At 43.5% G+C, this 18,160-nt stretch overlaps 1 protein-coding gene, 1 non-coding gene and 1 pseudogene across 7 annotated transcripts in view; 2 read left to right on the forward strand and 1 right to left on the reverse strand.

Moving 5' to 3' along the window:
• Nucleotides 1-366: 366 nt before the first annotated feature.
• Nucleotides 367-440, reverse strand: TRNAI-AAU (transfer RNA isoleucine (anticodon AAU)). Its single transcript has one exon. It is a non-coding gene; the product is annotated as a tRNA-Ile (tRNA).
• Nucleotides 441-8,318: 7,878 nt separating this feature from the next.
• MOK (MOK protein kinase) overlaps nt 8,319-18,160 on the forward strand; it is a 36,280-nt gene continuing 26,438 nt past the window's right edge. For 5 of the 6 annotated variants that reach the window (XM_019639410.1, XM_019639412.1, XM_019639413.1 and 2 more), the window contains exon 1: nt 8,358-8,553. In XM_019639410.1, coding sequence (XP_019494955.1) covers nt 8,547-8,553 — 7 coding nt within the window. In that variant the 5' untranslated portion in view covers nt 8,358-8,546. Of the gene's footprint in view, nt 8,554-18,160 lie in introns of all 6 variants that reach the window. The other variant, XM_019639411.1, reaches the window with a different exon arrangement.
• Nucleotides 12,407-12,925, forward strand: LOC109381089 (10 kDa heat shock protein, mitochondrial pseudogene; annotated as a pseudogene).

Genomic DNA, 18,160 nt, shown 5'->3' on the forward strand with positions numbered 1-18,160 from the left:
AAGAAAGAAAGAAAGAAAGAAAGAAAGAAAGAAAGAAAGAAAGAAAGAAAGAAAGAAAGAAAGAAAGAAAGAAAGAAAGAAAGAAAAGAAAGAAAGAAAGAAACTGGCAGTGGTATCCTAAAAAAGACCCGAGGAGGGTTTCTGAAGTGCTGCTCGTGCGGAGACTTGGGGTGAAGACTCAGCACCCGAACGTGCGTGGGATCCTGCCCTCTATCCCCACCCGGCGCCGGCGACAACATCGAGGGGGAGTCCGGATTCCGCGACTCTCTCCTGCCTGCACGCAGCTTACAGCCCTCGAAAAGCATATTTATCGAGTTATAGGGTAATTGCTACTGGTATTTAAAGAAGAGGGGGAAAAAACAGGTGTGGCCCGTACGGGGATCGAACCCGCGACCTTGGCGTTATTAGCACCACGCTCTAACCAACTGAGCTAACCGGCCACTCGGTTGTGCCGGAGTCTTTTTTCTACCTACAAGATATCTACGTCTGGGCTGGGCCGCGAATGGGCCAACTGCCTCCAGGCTGAGTCCGCTGCGAGAGCTCTCACTGGTTCTCGCTGCGGCTGTTCGCATCCGCATTGGCTGGGTGAAAAAACTGACTGGGGCTTTGGAGGAGAAAGGAGGCGGCTTCCTAGAGCGAATGGGAGGCTTTCAACGGGAAAATGTAAACGGCACCTTGGAGGCTTAACTCGGGAGAAAAGTTTTCAACTCAGTGCTATTTTTATTTCTCTCCGGGAATCCTTGCAGCATGGAAACTTCGTGTACCAAGAGCTTTTGGTATAGCTACATAAAGCTTAGAAAATAACAGAAAACTCGATAACAATCGTCGCTGGGGTCTTGGCATTTTTCCTGCCAGTCTTTTTCACTGTACAGGTGTATTAAATATATATATATATATATATATATATATATTTATATATATTTATATATATTCAATGTAACCTTGTTTAAAAAGAATATAATTTTTAAATCTTGCTTTTGGTACTTAATATCTTCTATCATAAGCATACCCCTAAGTAATTGTAAGTTTCATTTTAAATGGTTCCTCCGTGTTTCATTACGTTGATAAACCATAATTCCTCTTCCCAAATTTTTAACGTCTGGAAAATGTCATTTTGCCCTCTCGTTAACTAGCACATGAATATATCATGAGCTACCTGCTGGGTGGGCTACCGACAGTATCCACTCCAAAGGGATAGCGTCTGTATGATGGGGGGGGGGTGCGAGGGAAGGAGAAAAGAAAAATGTTGGGAAGACAGCGAAACTCAAACATGTCCCTTCCCCCACCTGTATGTCCCAAGGACCTCGGTCTCTGCGAGTCCCGACCACCTGCACTGCTGTGGCAGGTGCTCCAGGAGAAGACAAGCAGCTGAAGCCAAGTCTAGCTAACCCTAATAGAATACATTTTACTGCAAGGATGTTAGGTAGCTCACGCCACCACCAGGAAGCCTGGAGAACCAGGTTGAAACAAACGGCCACTCAGTCAAAACACACTAAGTCTGGCAGTGTCCTAGCCCCAGGCAACCAACTGGGAGCAAGACAGACCTATTCCTGTCCTCATGGAGCCCATAGTTTAGCCAAGACAGATGTTGGCAGTGTGCGGAGAGGCTCAGGTGTTGTGCTGAGTGTGTGTAAACCGTGCTGGTCCTGGAGGCTTGGGCAGGTTCCTGAGACTGGGACACTTTGTGTTCTGAAGGACGAGAATGGATAAGTCTGGACCAAAGGGTGTAGAGTCCTCTGGGCAGAGGGATTTGCTTATGATGGCCGGTATTGTATCCTGTTCATTTGCTTACAGTTGAACGCCCAGAGCCCAGCACACTGTCTGGAATAATACGCGTTTAATCAGTAGGAGTCAGATGGGTTAATGAGCTGATTCCAAAAATCACCTTACATTTTTAAATCAGATAAAGTCATTTCTCTGTTCAAACTCTCCCCTTCTGGCCCAGCCCTGATAGGGTTGCCAGATTTAGCAAATTTAGTATAAGTATATCCCATGCAATATTTGTGATACATCTATACTAAACCAGTATTAGTTGTTTATATGAAATTCAGCTTTAACTGGGCATCCTGTACTTACCTGGCAACTCGCACCCAGAGTAACAGCCATTTGAAAGACGCCACCTAACCTTCTCCTTTCCCTCATCCTCCCACCCCTCCCCCACTCCCCCACTCCCCTCCTACCCTCCCTTGCTCACTCGGAGGTGCTGCTGCCGTGGGGCTCTGTTCCTGCCTCCTGCCCCTTCCCCCCAGACACTGCCATGGCCCCCTCCCTCATCTCTTCTAGGTCTTTGCTTAAATGTCACGTATTCAGCTAAGCTTCCCTGATCCCCCGATTTACAATCGCAACCCGCGCCCAGAATCCCTGCTTTTCCTGCATGATTTCTTCCCCAGCTTGCTTATATGTGAACTGCAGAGGGGCAGGAATCTCCATTTTGCATCACCAGCACCTGGAACAGTGGCTGGCACACAGTACGAGTAGGGGGCGATCTAGGTTTGCCGAATGAAGCTAAGCTGACGGGTCATCCCTTAGAGGTCTAGAGCTCTGACACACGCCAGCTAGTTACAGCCACGCTTCCTGAGTGGGCGGGCGCGTCAGGCCAAGGCTGCACCGAGGCTGGAAACGCAGTGAGTGAAGAAGATAGACGGTAGGGGGCACCCGAGGCCTACGCAGTCAGCTCGGCGCCTGGGTCCCCTGGTTCCTCCCGGACCCGCGCTGATGGAGCGCTGGGGCTTTGGACTTCTGCCAGGTCTCACCATCTGACAGCTCTCCCAAGACAAGCCCTAAGTTTCATTCTTTGAGCTAGAAAAACGCAAACATACATGATCAGAATTAAATGGTACACAGTATTATTTATTATTTGGGGTTTTAAATGTCTGAGAGGGGACTTTTGTCCATGCAGCTACCTCGTTTTTAAAATAGTCCATTTGCTTTAAACTAACTTATAAAATTTGTCATTCTGTTTATAAATTGGAACCTTCATATGAAAATAAAGACATACTGTTTTCGTTTCACAGGGCTGCCATAATACAGTACCACAAACTGGATGACTTAAACAACAGAAAGGTGTTCTCTCACAGGGCTGGTTCCTTCTGAAGGTTCTAAGGAAGAACCTGTTTTACGCTTGTTCCCCAGCTCCTGGTGGTTTGCTGGCAATCTTTGGTGTTCCTTGGTGCGTCACCCTGATTTCTGCCTTCATCCTCACATTCATGGATCCCAAGTTCCCAGAACAGTGCCTGACACATAGTATGTGTTCAACAAATATTTATTGAATGAATGTTAAATTTATTGTGCTGGGCAGTCTGTGGGCCTTTTCCATACAGAAGCATGCCCTTCTGGCAACATTTCTGGTGAAAAAATGTTTCTGAAGACCTGATCGTCTCTTTCACTCCATATTCTTTCCTTTTCCTGGAACACCATTCTTCAGAGGTCAGCCTTCTCAGTTGTTTCTCTAATTTTCTTCTCTCTTCTATCGTCGAGGCCTCTGTATTTTGTCTATCTCCTGGACAATTCTCTTGAACTTTCTTCCAAGCTTCTTTTTACATTTTTTTAAAATTTTGACTCAGGACCCTGGCACACACAGACAAGGAGAGAGCAAAACACTTCCAGTGCTGAAGCTGAACTCCTGCCAGTCAATTTTGGAAGAAGAAAGGGGGAGGAAAACAGAAATGAAATGCTTGTTGTACAACATGTACTATTGCAAAGCTGTTAGACAATACAGAAGAAAAACAGATAAACAGAAGGACTTCTCAGATGTGGCTTCTAATTTGCTACAACAAATCAGTTGGTTCCAGGGACTTTTAATGATGCCGTTCTTTCAAGCATGCACATGAATTGCAAAGCTTTTACAAAGGTGTCTTTTTAGACATGAAAGAGAGCCACAGAAGCACAGGGAGCAGTAGCCACAGACTCAGGTCCGAACCCAGGGTGGCCACCAACCAGTGAGTGACCTTGGCATAGCCCTTTGCCTCTCTGAGTCTCCAACAACAGGCCGCATGGCTTCTACAACCTGTCGGTCTGCCTGTTTAATTCCTCCTTGTCACGGGTTAAAGTTTGTCCTGGATGCTCAATAATCATTATAAATCAGGACTGTCCCTTGTCAGAAAGGAATGACAGCAGGTGACAGCTGACAGTGCTTCCTGGTTAGTCCACAGCATTTACTGAGCATTTATTTGCTCTGTGTCAGGCCTGTGCTACACTCTGGGAAAAAAATCAACCAGCATTTGTAAAGTGCATCATGGACATCTCATTAATCTTCACCACGGCAATTCAGAGTGGGTATTTTTATCCCCATTTTACAGAAATGAGGAAACAGTGGCCCTGGGTCACCCGGGGTGGTTTCTCTCCCCTACCACTTTAAGAGGTGAATTTTAATTCTTTATAGTCTCCTTTTGGGAAATCTTTTCTCACACTTGAAAAAAATCTATTGTTCTGAGTGCCTTTTTCTGAGACAAGTGCCTTGACTTCTCTCTAGCCTGAAGTTTACCTTTATGCATCCACACCAGACCAGGGACTCATTGTAGTGTTTGGTCAACCGCCATTCTTCATGTTAATTTGAATGGCTAATGTTCTTCTTGTTCTCCCTTATTTCATATTCCTGTTCAAGCTTAGTGTCCTCTGAGATAAGTTTATTATTTTCTGAAATAAACCTAATTTCTAATATCTTTAAGTAGATTTGCATTTTACCCACCTTACTAAGGTTAACATGTTTGAAATTCCTGTATTCCTATTTTTTCTTTCTAACTTCTGCCTATCTCCCAGTTTGAACATTAATTAAGATGTTCTAACAGAAGGAAACAGATTGTTTGCTAAACAGAGCCTAATGGCTGAATCTCTTGTCATTGCAAAATAGGGAAAAACTAACAGTAAGCTACAGGGTGAACTGTCTGAGGAAGTTTTAGAATGAGTCAAAAAGCTCAAGTGACTATAATCAGGTAGTGTTCATGCAGAGTTTAAAAGCTGAACTCTAAGGTGCAGAAGGTTCCCTTTTTCACAAGCACCTCTTGGGCATACATCTGGCTGCTGGCACTGTGTGTGCTGTGCAGACAAAGGGCTCAGGGAGAGAGCTCTCACTGGAGAAGCCACTGCCTATGGTTTGTCACCTGTCAATTCTTCTTGTCATTTCCGGCATGAGTGGTCAAGGGAAGCAGATGACCAGGCCACACAGCTGAAACCCAAGAAGGCCGCCCCCTCTGGGTGGCATTTGAGAGTGTTTATACAGGGAGAGACATTCCCTAGCCATCTTTTTTTCTTTTTTTTTAAAAGATTTTTATTGGGGAATTGGGGGGATGGGAACAGTGCTAGGGAATTGGGGGAAGGGGAACAGACAAGTTGCTGTCGTTTTTTGTTCTTCAATCTAGTTGTGGAGGACGTTGCTTCACTGGCCCAAGTTGGCACCATCATTGCGCTCTTCCAGGGCGAGGCAGATCAGTTGCTGGCTTCTGGACGGCCACTCACTGCGACTGCTGGCTGCTCACTATGGCTGCTGGCTACACACAGTAGCCCATGGCAACCCACTGCAGCAGGGGCTGCAGCCTACATGGTTGCCGGCGACTCATGGCATCCCAGCTCCAGGTTGAGCTGTTGCTCAGCATCTTAGCTGTAGAGGAGCCCTCATATGTGGGATCCGAACCGGGGCCCTCTGGCGTCCCAAGCCAGTTCTTAATCATCGCGCCACTCGGCCGGCCCTCTTTTTCTCTTTTTGAGGTAGAATTTCATAGCCTAGAATGAAAGAAAGAATAAAAAATTATCTAGGCCAGGGGTTCTCAGAATATGGTCACTGGGGCAGCAATAGTGTCACCTGGCATCCTATTAGAGATGCAAATTCCCGAGCCCCACCCCAGATTACAGACTCAGAAACTTTGGGGGTGAGGCCCTGCAATCTAGGTTTAACAACAAACAAAAGGATCACCTGCAGGCAGGTGATTTCAGTACATGCTAAAGCCTGAGAACCAGTGCTCTAGGCAAAAATCTCTCGATTCCCTTGTCTTCATGCCAAAATCCCCTGTTTGTATCCTTTATTCTTCCATTCTGGAGGCCCTTCCCCTGCCCTTCCCAGTGCCTACAGGTATGACTGCCAAGCTGGTTGTGCACCTGTGTGAGGGGCTGCAGTTCAGCAGGCCCTGCCCACCTGGATAAGTACACAAGTCTGTGTCCATCCACAGGGGGTGCCTTGCTCTAATGCCTCTGCAGGATCAGGACCTACCATGTCCCTTACAATTTCACTCCTGAGAACTCCTTGTCCACAGTCAGGGTGAGCAGAAAATCCATCAGCATGTGGCGATCAGAAACAATCAGGCTGGGGCTCACCTGCTAAATGCATTCACCTGTTCAGCTATTTAACAGGCACCCAATGAATATCTACTAACACGCTCTGCCCGCAGGGGAGATAAAACACATGTGGGCGACTTAGGGAGCTTAGAACCTACTTGGGTAGAAGGAATATGAAAGAGACAGAGAGAGAAAGATAAATGAGCCAAAAAGACAAGTCCCAAAATAAGTGGAAAGACCTTAAGGAGATAAGAAGGGAGGAATCAAGCCCCCGTGATCTGGAGAGATTAGGTGTGGCTGTTCAGAGCCAACAAAGACAGCACCATCAACAATAATAATACCAGCAATAACCACCCTTTTAAAAATTGTTTTTGAGATAAAATTCACATAAAATACCATTCTAACCATTTAATTCATACAATCCTGAGGTTTTTAGGGAACTTAGAAAGTTGTGCAACCATCACCACTATCTAATTCCAGAACATTGTCAACACCACAGAAAGAAACCCATATATGTTAGTGGTCATCCCCCATTTCCCCGGCCCCTGGCAACCACTCGTCTACTTTCTGTCTCTATGAATTTTGCCTATTCTGGACATTTCCTATAAATGGAATCACACCCTATGTGGCCGTTAGTGTCTGGCTTCTTTCACTGACCATCATGTTTTTGAGACTGCTTAATGGTTATGGGGTTTCCTTTGGGGTGATGAAATATTTTGGAAATGTTAAGGAGGAAGCTTTCATCAAGAGGGGGAGAGATGAATCGTGTCCTGGAGGAAGGATAAGAGAGATGGCTGGGATCCATAATGAAATGAACAATTTCATGTTTCAATCTTTTCCTGAATGGATTCTTAATCTTGGTAGATAATATCCAGTGTCCAAGCAGTGTGGGAATTCATATGTGGATCTCTGTAAGTATTGATACAGTGCTTTTGGAGAACAATTTAATATCAGTCCACATTTAAATTGTAGATGCCTTTCAACCTATCAATTCATAAGAAACAGTCACATGTGTACTCAGATATTTTCTGAAGTATTGTTTGTAATAGCAAAAATAAGAAACATTAATAGAGAAGTGGTTAAAAACTGAGAGGATACCCATACTATGAAATATTATGCAGCAGTTACAAAGCATAGCACAGCTCTATATGTGCTCATATTAAAGATGACTATGATTTATTAAGTGAAAAAAGCAAATGATAGAAGAATATCTGTGATTTTCAATTATAGTGAAAATCTGTTCAAATTCATACACAGAAATTCCAAAAATATGCCACCCAATTGTTGCTAGTGGTTAACTCCTGGGATGATGAGTGTGAGAAGGATGGAAGTGCTTTGAAGAAATTATTTCAAATTTTACTTTATATACTTCTGTACTTTTTTTTGTACAAGACACATTTTATTTTTTTAATTTCAAAAATCAATAGGATAAAACAGGGATACCTGATATTATGAAGTAGTTGTGAGGATGAAATAAGCAAATAAAGGACAATAAGCCTCATAAAATGCTGTGCTGACAGAGGTGGTTGTCATTTTTATTGCATTGTGCGTTCCTCGAGGGCTAAGCCACTGTCTGCTCAGTCATCATATTTACACATAGTTCACTCATATATTAATTTGTTCAAATTTACAGTAAACTTCAAGTTTCAAGAATTCAGGGACCTTGTCCACACTGCTCTCCTTTATATCCCTAACGCCTGCAACAGTGCTTGGTGTTCAATAAATGATTGTTGAATTAAAAAGAAAAACTTACAAATGGTCCAGAAGATGCTTAAGTGTAGGATGAGACAGCAAAGAACAGGTAACAATCAACAATTATTGCGTGCGTCCCCAGCCAGTTAAAGCTCAAGGCTGTCTGTCGTCCAACAAGGCATTAGGTCCCGAATTGGTAAAGTCTCTGGAGGGCTGGGACTAGCGATCCAGACGAACGTTGCCTACACGCAAAGGCTGGGGGAATTGCTTATTCAAAGCGGCAAGGGAGATCGCTTGGCAACGAGACCGCGTAGGCTGGCCCCCTGCGCATGCGTACAAGTTAAGGCCGTCCGTCCGTTTTGCGCACGCGCGGGAGGCGGCCTCAGGGCGCTCGGGGCTTGACGGTTGCTAAGGTGACAGGGGTACAACATGGCGGTAGGATCGTAACGCTCTCCGACGAGGGACCAACGCGGAGGTCCTAGTTCCGGACCCTGCCTCAGAGGAGTGGAAACCAGGGGCCACCCTTTCGGCTCCTTTCTTCTCCATCTAGTGTCGGCAAAAGGTTGTCGCCGGCTTGCTCATCCAGGATGAAGAGTGAGTGGGGCCGGAGAGGGGCGGGGACGCGAGGGCGAGTGGCGGGAGCTAGAGGGGTTGGGGGCCGGGGGGCGTCCAGAGAGGCCGGGCCTTGTCGCCCTTGTGCGGTCTCTCGGGACCCCGAACCTCCCTGGGCTGTCAGGAGCCGGCGCCCCCGGGGCAACTCGAGGGGTTCGGGGCTGGTCTGACAGCCTCGACCCGAGTCCCGCTGAGGCGTATTTTAGTGCGAGGTTATGTTAGCGTTTACGGATTTGAGTGTGATTTTAAAAAATATTTTTAAATGCTGGATTCTAATGCTGAAATTCTTCTCGTGAACATTCGGCAGTAATGTAGTGAGCGCTTATCGTGTGGCTTCCTTTTAATGACATCGGTTTAGTGAACAACTGAGAGGAAAGCTGGACTGTGTATTTTATTTTTTGATAAGCAGTAGTGTTTTTGTCGGAACTATTTTATAGGAATTTTGAAACAACTATTTAGCAAAATGAAGAGTGTCACTGGGAAGTTGGGAAATGAGGCAGTAATCCTAGAAAAAGTAACGGGTAAAACACGTACCCGTTTTAACTGGCAAAACGTTACCTGGTTGAATTTGTGGGTTATGGACAATCCAAGTGCAACTAATTAGAATGACTTTTTTTTTTTAGCATTACTATAGCGATATAATTGTCACTTATGGTTGTGAGCCAGAGGTGCAAAAAGTTCCGACCTCCTTTGCTGTGAAGACTAAATCATTTTAGGTGTAGTTATAATGTTAAATTTGCATCATATCCTAATTGTCAATTGGTAATTGCATAAATTGTATAACAAAGATATTTAAAATAATTCATCTCATTCACCTTTTGCAAGGTATTATTTTCTCTTGTTGGATATTGTTTACATGTTTATCTTTTTCATTAATGCACCTGAAACTGTGATTATAGTACATGCTCTACAAAAGGTTTTACAGGGCCAGCCAAGTGGCGCGTTGGTTAAGAGCTGGCTTGGGACGCCAACTCTGAGCATCAAGACCCCGGTTCGGATCCTACATGAGGGCCAGTGATACTGTGCCCTCTACAGCTAAGATGGTGAACAACAGCTCGACCTGGAGCTGGGCTGCCATGTCGCTGCTGGCGACGGCATAGGCTGCAGGGAAGCTGCAGTGGGCTCCCATAAGCTACCATGAGTGTCTGGCAGCCGGCATGAGCTGCCAAGAGCCACCGTGAGTGGCTGTCCAGTGGCCAGTGACTGATCTGCCTCACCTGTGAAGAACACAATGATAATACCAACGTGGGCCAGTGAGGCGACGTCCTCCACAACTAGACTGAAGAACAAAAGGACAGCAACTTGTCTGTTCCCCTCCCCCAAATCCCCAATAAAATCTTTAAAAAAAAATAAAAAAGGTTTTACACATTTGCTTATAGTGTAAACTTACATACACATATTTTTTTACTATATTCTTTTTTCCTTCCCAGCTATTTACTTTGAAAATTTTTTAATCTTCAGAAAAGTTACAGGAAGAGTTCCCTGAATATTTATAAACATTTCGCCTTCCGTTGTGTCTTACTCACTTGTGCTGTGGCATTTTCTCTCTCTAAATTATGTATTTATTTTAGCTGAACGTTTTGAGCGTTAGTTGTAGACATCATGACATTTCACCACGAACAATTCAGCAAGTATCTGCTAAGAACACGGGCATTCTTCTACACAATCACAGTACAAATAATATGTTGATACAATACTGTTATCGAGTATGCAGTCTATATTTCAGATTTTCCCAGTTATCCAAATAATGTCCATTATAGGTGTTTTTATTTTTTCCAGGATCAAATAAAAAGTCATGAATTGTGTTTTGTTGTCATATCTCTGGTCTTCTTTAATCTGGCACAGTGTCCTAAGCCTTTTGTGTCTTTCATGACGTTTTTTAAGAATCCAGGCCACATGTTTTGTAGAATGTCCCTCAATTTGAATTTGTTTGATTGTTTCCTCATGATTAGTTTTAGCTTAAATATTTTTGTCAGGAATATATCAGAGGTGATGTTGTGTCCAGTGTGTCCCATCTAGAGTGGGATGTCAGCGTGTCTCAGGTGTGATCATTTGATCATTCTGTTTATTCATCTTTGCCTCTTAAACCTTTCTTGCTCCTCTCCTAGAGCCAACCACTTTTACCAGTTTCCTATGGGTCTATATATGTATGTATATATATGTATCTATTCCCCCTTTTTTAAAAACACTAATGTTAACATTTTGTAAATACAGTAAAACCTTGGGTTGCGAGGAACTTGGTTTGCAAGTGTTCCGCAAGATGAGCAAACATTTCTAATTCTACATTTTAATGTGAAAAACGAGCAATGTCTTGCAATACGAGTAGTTTGTTTCCGGAACGAGTTATGCTCATAAACCAAGGTATACTGTATATACGTAAACACTTATATATAAGCGCTTGCATTTTATTATATCTTTTAAACTTCTGGGTATTTTTATGTGGTAGATATTATTTAATAGGTTCTTTTAGGAGGCCATTTTGGTAGTTTTCAATTACTTGGTCTAGTGGTACATCTTTATTCTCTCTTCCTTCTACCTTAAAATCTAGCCTGAGAACTGGTGTTATGTATTGTACCCCAGGTTTAAGTTCTGATTATTAATTAAATACTTAATGTGTATTTAACAGTGAAGAGACTATCCCAGAACAGGAAGTCACAGAGACAGAGTCACAGAAGTAAAGTGAACAGAAAGAGTGAATAATGGTGAGACTGGACTCATAGCTTGAGGTCAGTGAATGGGGCTGGGAATACCGGGCCATCATGTCAGCCTTTATTTTAGGGTTTTCTAGATGTATCTTCTTATTTGTTTTCTAGGCAATGCCCAAGTGTTTAGAGGTGTATTGATCCTTCTGTGTGTTATTCCCGACCATCTCCTTTTCATTTTGCATCATTTGTAGTAACACAGTGAAGTTGTTAAGAGCATGGGCTATGGAGCCAGGCAGACATGGCAGCCTCTGGCAGGTTACTGACCTTTCTTTTCTTATGCTGGTTTTCTTCATCATTCCAGTTATTTATTGCTGTGTAACAAATGAAGCCAATTTAGCGGCTTACAACAACAACCATCATCATTCTCTCTCGTGATTGTGTGGGTTGCCTGGATACAACTGGGAAGATCTCATTTGGAGTCTCTCATGCGTCTGCAGTTAGATTATGCCTGGAGCTGGAGTCACCTCACAAGTTTACTCACTCATGTGTTTGGCATTGGGTGCTGGTTGCCCACTGGGACCTCAGCTTGGGCTGTCAGCAGGGACATACGCAGTCTCCATGTGACCTGGGCTTCCTCACGACTTGGCATTTGGGTTCTGAGGGTGAGCATCCCAAGAGTTTGTGGAGGAAGCAGCATTATCTGGTCTATTCTAGCCTCAGAAATGGCAGAGGACCACCTCCATATCTCCCAGAGTTGAGGAGAGAGCACCCAGATCCCAGCTCTTGTTGGAGGAGTGGCAAAGACCCAAAGTAAGGTGACCATGGGGTGGGATCTCTAGAGGCTGCCACCTTTGGAGAGTAAAATCTTCCATACTCATTTGAAACAAGCAGAGTAATACCTATTTTATAGGTATTGTCTCACTATTTTAAAGGATTGTTTAAAAGACTAAGTGAGACAATCCATGTAAAGCTCATAGCGTAGTGGCTGGTATATGGTAAATTGTGAATGAGTTATTTGCTAGTCTAGTGAATGGAAGGCAGGGATGTAAAAGGGGAAAAAAGAATGACAAACATTAGTCAGATCTGTACTTTGAAAAATTTACCCTTATCTGATCTAGGGGAAGTATGAATTTTTTTCCTGTCTGAACTTTTTAAATGGATTATTCAAAAACATGCCTGTAGAGCTTTTCTAAAGTTCACGTGTTTGGGAGACTCGCCTGCAGCTCTCTCCTTGTGGCCACGGCGCAAGAGCACAGTACGAACTGGTGCTGCGGGAGTCATGGCAGGACAGGCATTTAGAAAGTTTCTCCCCCTCTTTGACCGAGTATTAGTTGAAAGGAGTGCTGTGGAAACTGTAACCAAAGGAGGCATTATGCTTCCAGAAAAATCTCAAGGAAAAGTGCTGCAAGCAACAGTAGTAGCTGTTGGATCCGGCTCTAAAGGAAAGGGCGGAGAGATTCAACCAGTTAGTGTGAAAGTTGGAGATAAAGTTCTTCTTCCAGAATATGGAGGCACCAAAGTAGTTATAGAGGACAAGGATTATTTCTTATTTAGGGATGGTGACATCCCTGGAAAGTATGTAGACTGAAATAAATCACTATTGACATGGCATCACGTGAAGCTGCCCATTCCACTGAAGTTCTGAAATCTCATCATGTAAATAATTTCCATGTCTCTCTTTTGTAATAAAGTAATGATATCCAAAGTAATGACATCCAGCGTCTCTTAAAATTTAGTTCCACTGTACTGATATAAACATTTCCAAATAAAAATATAACAATAAATCGTTAAAAAAAAACAAAAACAACAACAAAAAAACATGCCTATAGAAAGAGAAAGAAACCTCTGTGTTCTGAAGACAGTCACAGTTTGCTGTTATATCACAGAGATAATTTTTTAAATTATTTGTTATAATTACAGTGAGGTATAAGCTTTCTCTCTCACATTAATGTGTTTTTATAGAATCAAAGTTGCAACATACCTCAAATAATCTTGTTCCATTCTTCCTAGTATGCACATCACCTTCTGTTTTTATAAATAGATGCATCAATTAGCAACTTTTTCTCTTTAGTATGTGTATTAATTTTTTATTTATTTAAATTTTTTTTTAGGGTGCAGCTCACAGTGGCCCATGTGGGGATTGAACTGGCAACCTTGGTGTTATCAGCACTATGCTCTAACCAACTGAGCTAACCAGCCACCCCTGCAACATTTTCTGTTTAAATTAAAACAAAATTAAGTAAAAGTAATACTGGCTTTGTGATCAGTTCAAACAGTGAAAGTTTTAAGTCAGTCTCAGGACCCTCCCCTATTTAGCAAGTCAATCCTAGTTAACATTTTATTGGATGTAGTTCCATAAATTTTCTGTGATATATATATATATATATATATATATATATATATATATATATATATATATACATGTATATATTTATTCCTTAAACAAATACCCCAAACTAAATGAGATTCTATTAAGTATGTTGTACTGTAACTTGCTAGGATGATGCTTCAATGAAGATGTTTGAATATAGGTTTTTGAGTAATTCTTAATGTGGCATACATTTCTAGTAATGGACTTACTGGGTTAAAGTGTACAATTTAAAGTTATGGTTTTTATGAGTTAATGAGTAATTTTGTGTCCTTTCATATTTTCGTGATGTTTGGTAATTCAGGTCACAGTTTTCTTCACTACACCATATAATTAATTGGGTACAGACATTTTCATTGAAGGTTCCTGACCTTGTTTTAGTAATTTGGTTTGAATTACTTAATCTCTTGAAGAGAGTGGAAATTACAATAGAAGCTGAACCCTCTTCCTTACAGCTTTGGTTGAAGCTTGTACTGTGTTCACGGCAGTGAACCTTCCCTGTTCTTTTCATCCCTCAGCTGGCTAAGCCCGGGTCCTTGAGTCTGGGTGGGTGGTTTTTTGGTTTTGTTTTGTTTTTGTCTTTTTTTTGTATGTGTGATGATTTATTTTTATTCCCATTAATGTGGGACAGGATTTTTTTTTTAACTAGCACAGCTCTGTACCCGTCATAGCTCTGTGTTGTGCTTTGTGTGTATCTTCGTGTTTCTTGTCGAACTTTAAAGGCCTGGGAAAATATGCCAGAGCCCGTTGGAGAGAAGAGGAAGATGCTTTTCCAAGATGTTTTTTCGTGGCGTGTTTCTCTTTTTCCGTTCCCTGCCTTTCCTCCTTGTTTTATACCCAGAGCTTCTGTCTGTTTGAAGAGCCACGGGGAAAACAGTGACCCTTTGCCCACCGCAGTCATCTCCAGGCCACGGGTTCCATTGGTTGCTGGCTGGTCGTGATGGTCTGGAGGCAGCCTGGAATGTTGGTGCACACTTGGAATTTGTACTTCAGCCACTTTAAAGTGTACAGTTGACTAGTTCTGTTGTTGTTAGGAAGTCTGCTTCTCTTAATTTATCTGTGATGAAACATAAATTGCAATTTGATACGTAAAATTCTCCCTTCGTCTCTTCTCAAATCTGAATTCCTCAGTCACAGCCTGACTTTCAGTAACTGGCCTTCATCCCTCTGATGAGCTTTATGTCCGTCTCCCCTTAAACTGCTATTGTCGTGTTAAGACAGTTCGTTTCAAGCTCATGTTTCTGTTGGCAGGTAGCCAGTAGGGTGACTGATTTCTTAGAGTTCTTGAGAATACCTACGCCCATACACAGTTAAAGTGATATGTATTCACTGTGAACAATGAAAACTGTAGACAAGCATAATGAGCAAATTAAGACCACCATCAGCCCTACCCAGACATAGTGTCACCGATTCAAGGGCTTTAAAGCCCAGCCTTACTGCTTATTGACGTGACCTTTGGCAAGCGGCTTAACCTCCTGTGCCTTAGTCCCTCGTTTGTAAGACAGGGCTAATTGGGTACCTATTGCATGGGGCTGTTGAGATGACTTAGTGAAAAATGGTGCCTGACACCCAATGCTCAGATCTTGGTGTTTAATAAAGACTGTTCTCCAGTAAAAGGACTGAGGCTCCTTGGAGAAATGTCTGATCCTAGGGCTGACACAGGAAATACACAAGATTTCATAGTGCTAGAAAGTAAGACAAGTGCTAAAACACAACATACAAACAAACCCCGTATTGATGGGAACATGTCACAGGGACACAGGAGCCAATTGACAGAGCTCCCACTGGCCAGAGCTGGAACAATTGGAGCAACGAACTAAAAGTAGTAGTAGATTATCCCAGAGTATGAAATAAATATCCGTGGGTCCACAGTAATGTAAATGATTGAATCAATATAAATGGGGAGAATAGAGAAACTTCCCTTGTAGAAGAGCGCCAAACAATTCTTGCAGATGCTCTACCGTCATGAAGGGGAACAGTATCCCCCACTCCTCTCTTAAGTGTGGGATACACTAGTGACTTCTTCCAAAGACTGCAGTGTGGAAAGAGGGGGAAGAAAGAGTCACTTTACAGTGGAGAAACATGACAGACGTGACCTCAGCCTGGTGAGCAAGGTCACATCCACAGTGACAGGTCATGTCGATGGTCTATGCCCTTGCTATGATGTGATGAAATGGCACGCTAGTGCTTCCTCCTCCAATCCCGTAAGCCGAGTATAGTCATGAGAAAAACAGAAAATTCCAGCAGGACATCTTACAAAATACCTGATCTGTACTCGTCAGAACTGTCAATGTTACCAAAACAAGGAAAGTCTGAGAAACTGTCACAGCCAAGAGGATCCTATGGGGACTTGACAACTATTAATAGATGTGACGTGGTGTCAAAGAAGGGATTCTGGGACAGAAGAAGGATATTAGGTAAAACTAAGGAAGTCTGAATAAAGTATGGATCTAGTTACTATTAATATATCAGTATTGGTTCATTAACTGTGACAGATGGGCCATACTATGTAAGATGCTAAAGCAGGGGAAATAGGCAGCGTAACACCCCTCAAAGACCCTGTCTTAGTGAAACTGGTTAGCGTCTGTACTGAGGCTGCCCTAACCTGGCGGGAGAGGCCGTGTGTGCTGGCCTGAGCTTCCCGGCATGTTCTTGCTGAGGTGCCAGGTTGCAGGGCTTCTCCACCTTGTTTGCTGCTTGTTCAAAGGGTGCTGGGTTCCTCTCCGGCAAGCAGCCCCCTGCGTGTGCAGGTATCATCTGGGCCCATCGTGTCACTCCTGTGGGACTTGGGCAAGGGGAATGAATGCGGATATGCTGAGGCTCACAGGCCTTGCCGTGTCATGGTGAATAAAGCCCTTTGTCTCTGGCCCAAGAGGCTGTGTGAAACACTAGCAGGCTAATTAGTAACTTACAAGTAGGATAAAATCTCAGACAAATAGAAACATGTTCGGAAAAATTCTGTGTAGAATGAATTTTTGTAACAAAAGCCACTGAACCTTTATTGAATAGCTAGCTGATTCTTTTTTTTTTTTTAAGATTTTATTGGGGAATTGGGAGAGGGGAACAGTGTTGGGGAATCGGGGGAAGAGGAACAGACAAGTTGCTGTCCTTTTGTTCTTCAGTCTAGTTGTGGAGGATGTCACTTCACTGGTATTATCATTGCGCTCTTCCCGGCTGAGGCAGATCAGTCATGGGCCATTGGACGGCTGTTCCCGGCAGCTCACAGCCACTCACGCTGGCTGCCGGCCACTCAAGCCCAGCTGATTCTTTAATGTGAAATCTTGCAAATACAAATTCTCAAAAGTCTATTGTCCTATTTGTTTTATAAATATGGTATTTATATACCAGGTATGTTAGTTGGGGTAATTCTAGGTGCTCTAATGGATAAACCCCCAAATCTCGGGGGCTTTATTCAAGAGAAGTATTTTCCTTGTTGATATAAAGTCCTATGTGGGTGTTCCTGGTTGGGACTCTTTCCTGGTGACTTTTCCACTATCTTTGTCCCTCAGCTCCCAACGTCTCCTGGGTGTAACTCCTATTCTGGCCAGTCTGAAACAGGACGTGAAGATGGAGGCTCACACGTAGGAAGTTGTATTTTTGCTTTCTTTGTTTTAACTTTTTATTATACAATTACATATGAGTACCATTCCTAAAAACATTATCACTTCTAAAATAATAGTGCCTTTTACTGCTGGTTTGTTGAAACCAGAATTCACACAAGGTATGAAAAATGTGCCGTATCTGAAAGCGGTGTTGAAGAGGATGGCTTCCTTTGGAGCTGCACGGTTTCACCAGCCTGCTCTGTGCTGGTGTGGGCTGGGGACCTGAAGGTGCTGGGCTGCTTTGGTCCAGATTTGTTTAATAGGCTTCTGGTCAGTTCCACACCCAAGGTCCTGTTCTAGACCTAGTTCTCAGCGCTGCCTTATTTCTTTTTAGCCTGCTCTTATGCTTGTGTATCTCAGTTTAGGGGGGCTTCTGTGTCTCAGTCTAGGGGGGCTTCTGTATCTCAGTTTAGGGGGGCTTCCTTGAGGCTCCGAAACAACATTCAGGCATTCTGGCTCTTCCCACCCCTTTCCCTCGGCCCACAGGCTCAGCAGACACTTGGTCCATGAAAGGCAGCAGTAGTTAACGTGGGCAGTATTTTGTCACGATGTGCCACGCTCTCCAGCAGTCTAGCCTGCTATCTGCTGCCTGACTGTATTACTTAGGTTTTTGTTACCAGCAGCATCCCACTTGAAGATAGTCATTTCTCTATCTGTCAGGGGTCAGTCAGGAAAACAGAAAGCACTCTAGGTATTTGAGGCAGGAAGGTTACCATAGTGAATTAGAGGCCTACGAAACCATTATCTGTGCTGGGGAGATGGCGGTGGCGGCAAAGTCAGGGAGAGCTGCTGGCAGCACGCAGGAAATCAGGAAATGCAGGAGTTGCAGGAAGCTGCCCAGGTCTGCTGGGCCCTCTGGAAGACAAGAGAGGGCGACTTTCAGAAGGATGAGGCTGCTGGTGCAATGCCCGTCCCACTGCCCAATGCCTGGAGCCATCCCAGCGGGCCTCCCTGCTCTCCCGCCTGCCAAGTCT

Source organism: Hipposideros armiger, unplaced genomic scaffold (genome assembly GCF_001890085.2).
Source record: "Hipposideros armiger isolate ML-2016 unplaced genomic scaffold, ASM189008v1 scaffold_43, whole genome shotgun sequence".
Taxonomy (NCBI): domain Eukaryota; kingdom Metazoa; phylum Chordata; class Mammalia; order Chiroptera; family Hipposideridae; genus Hipposideros; species Hipposideros armiger.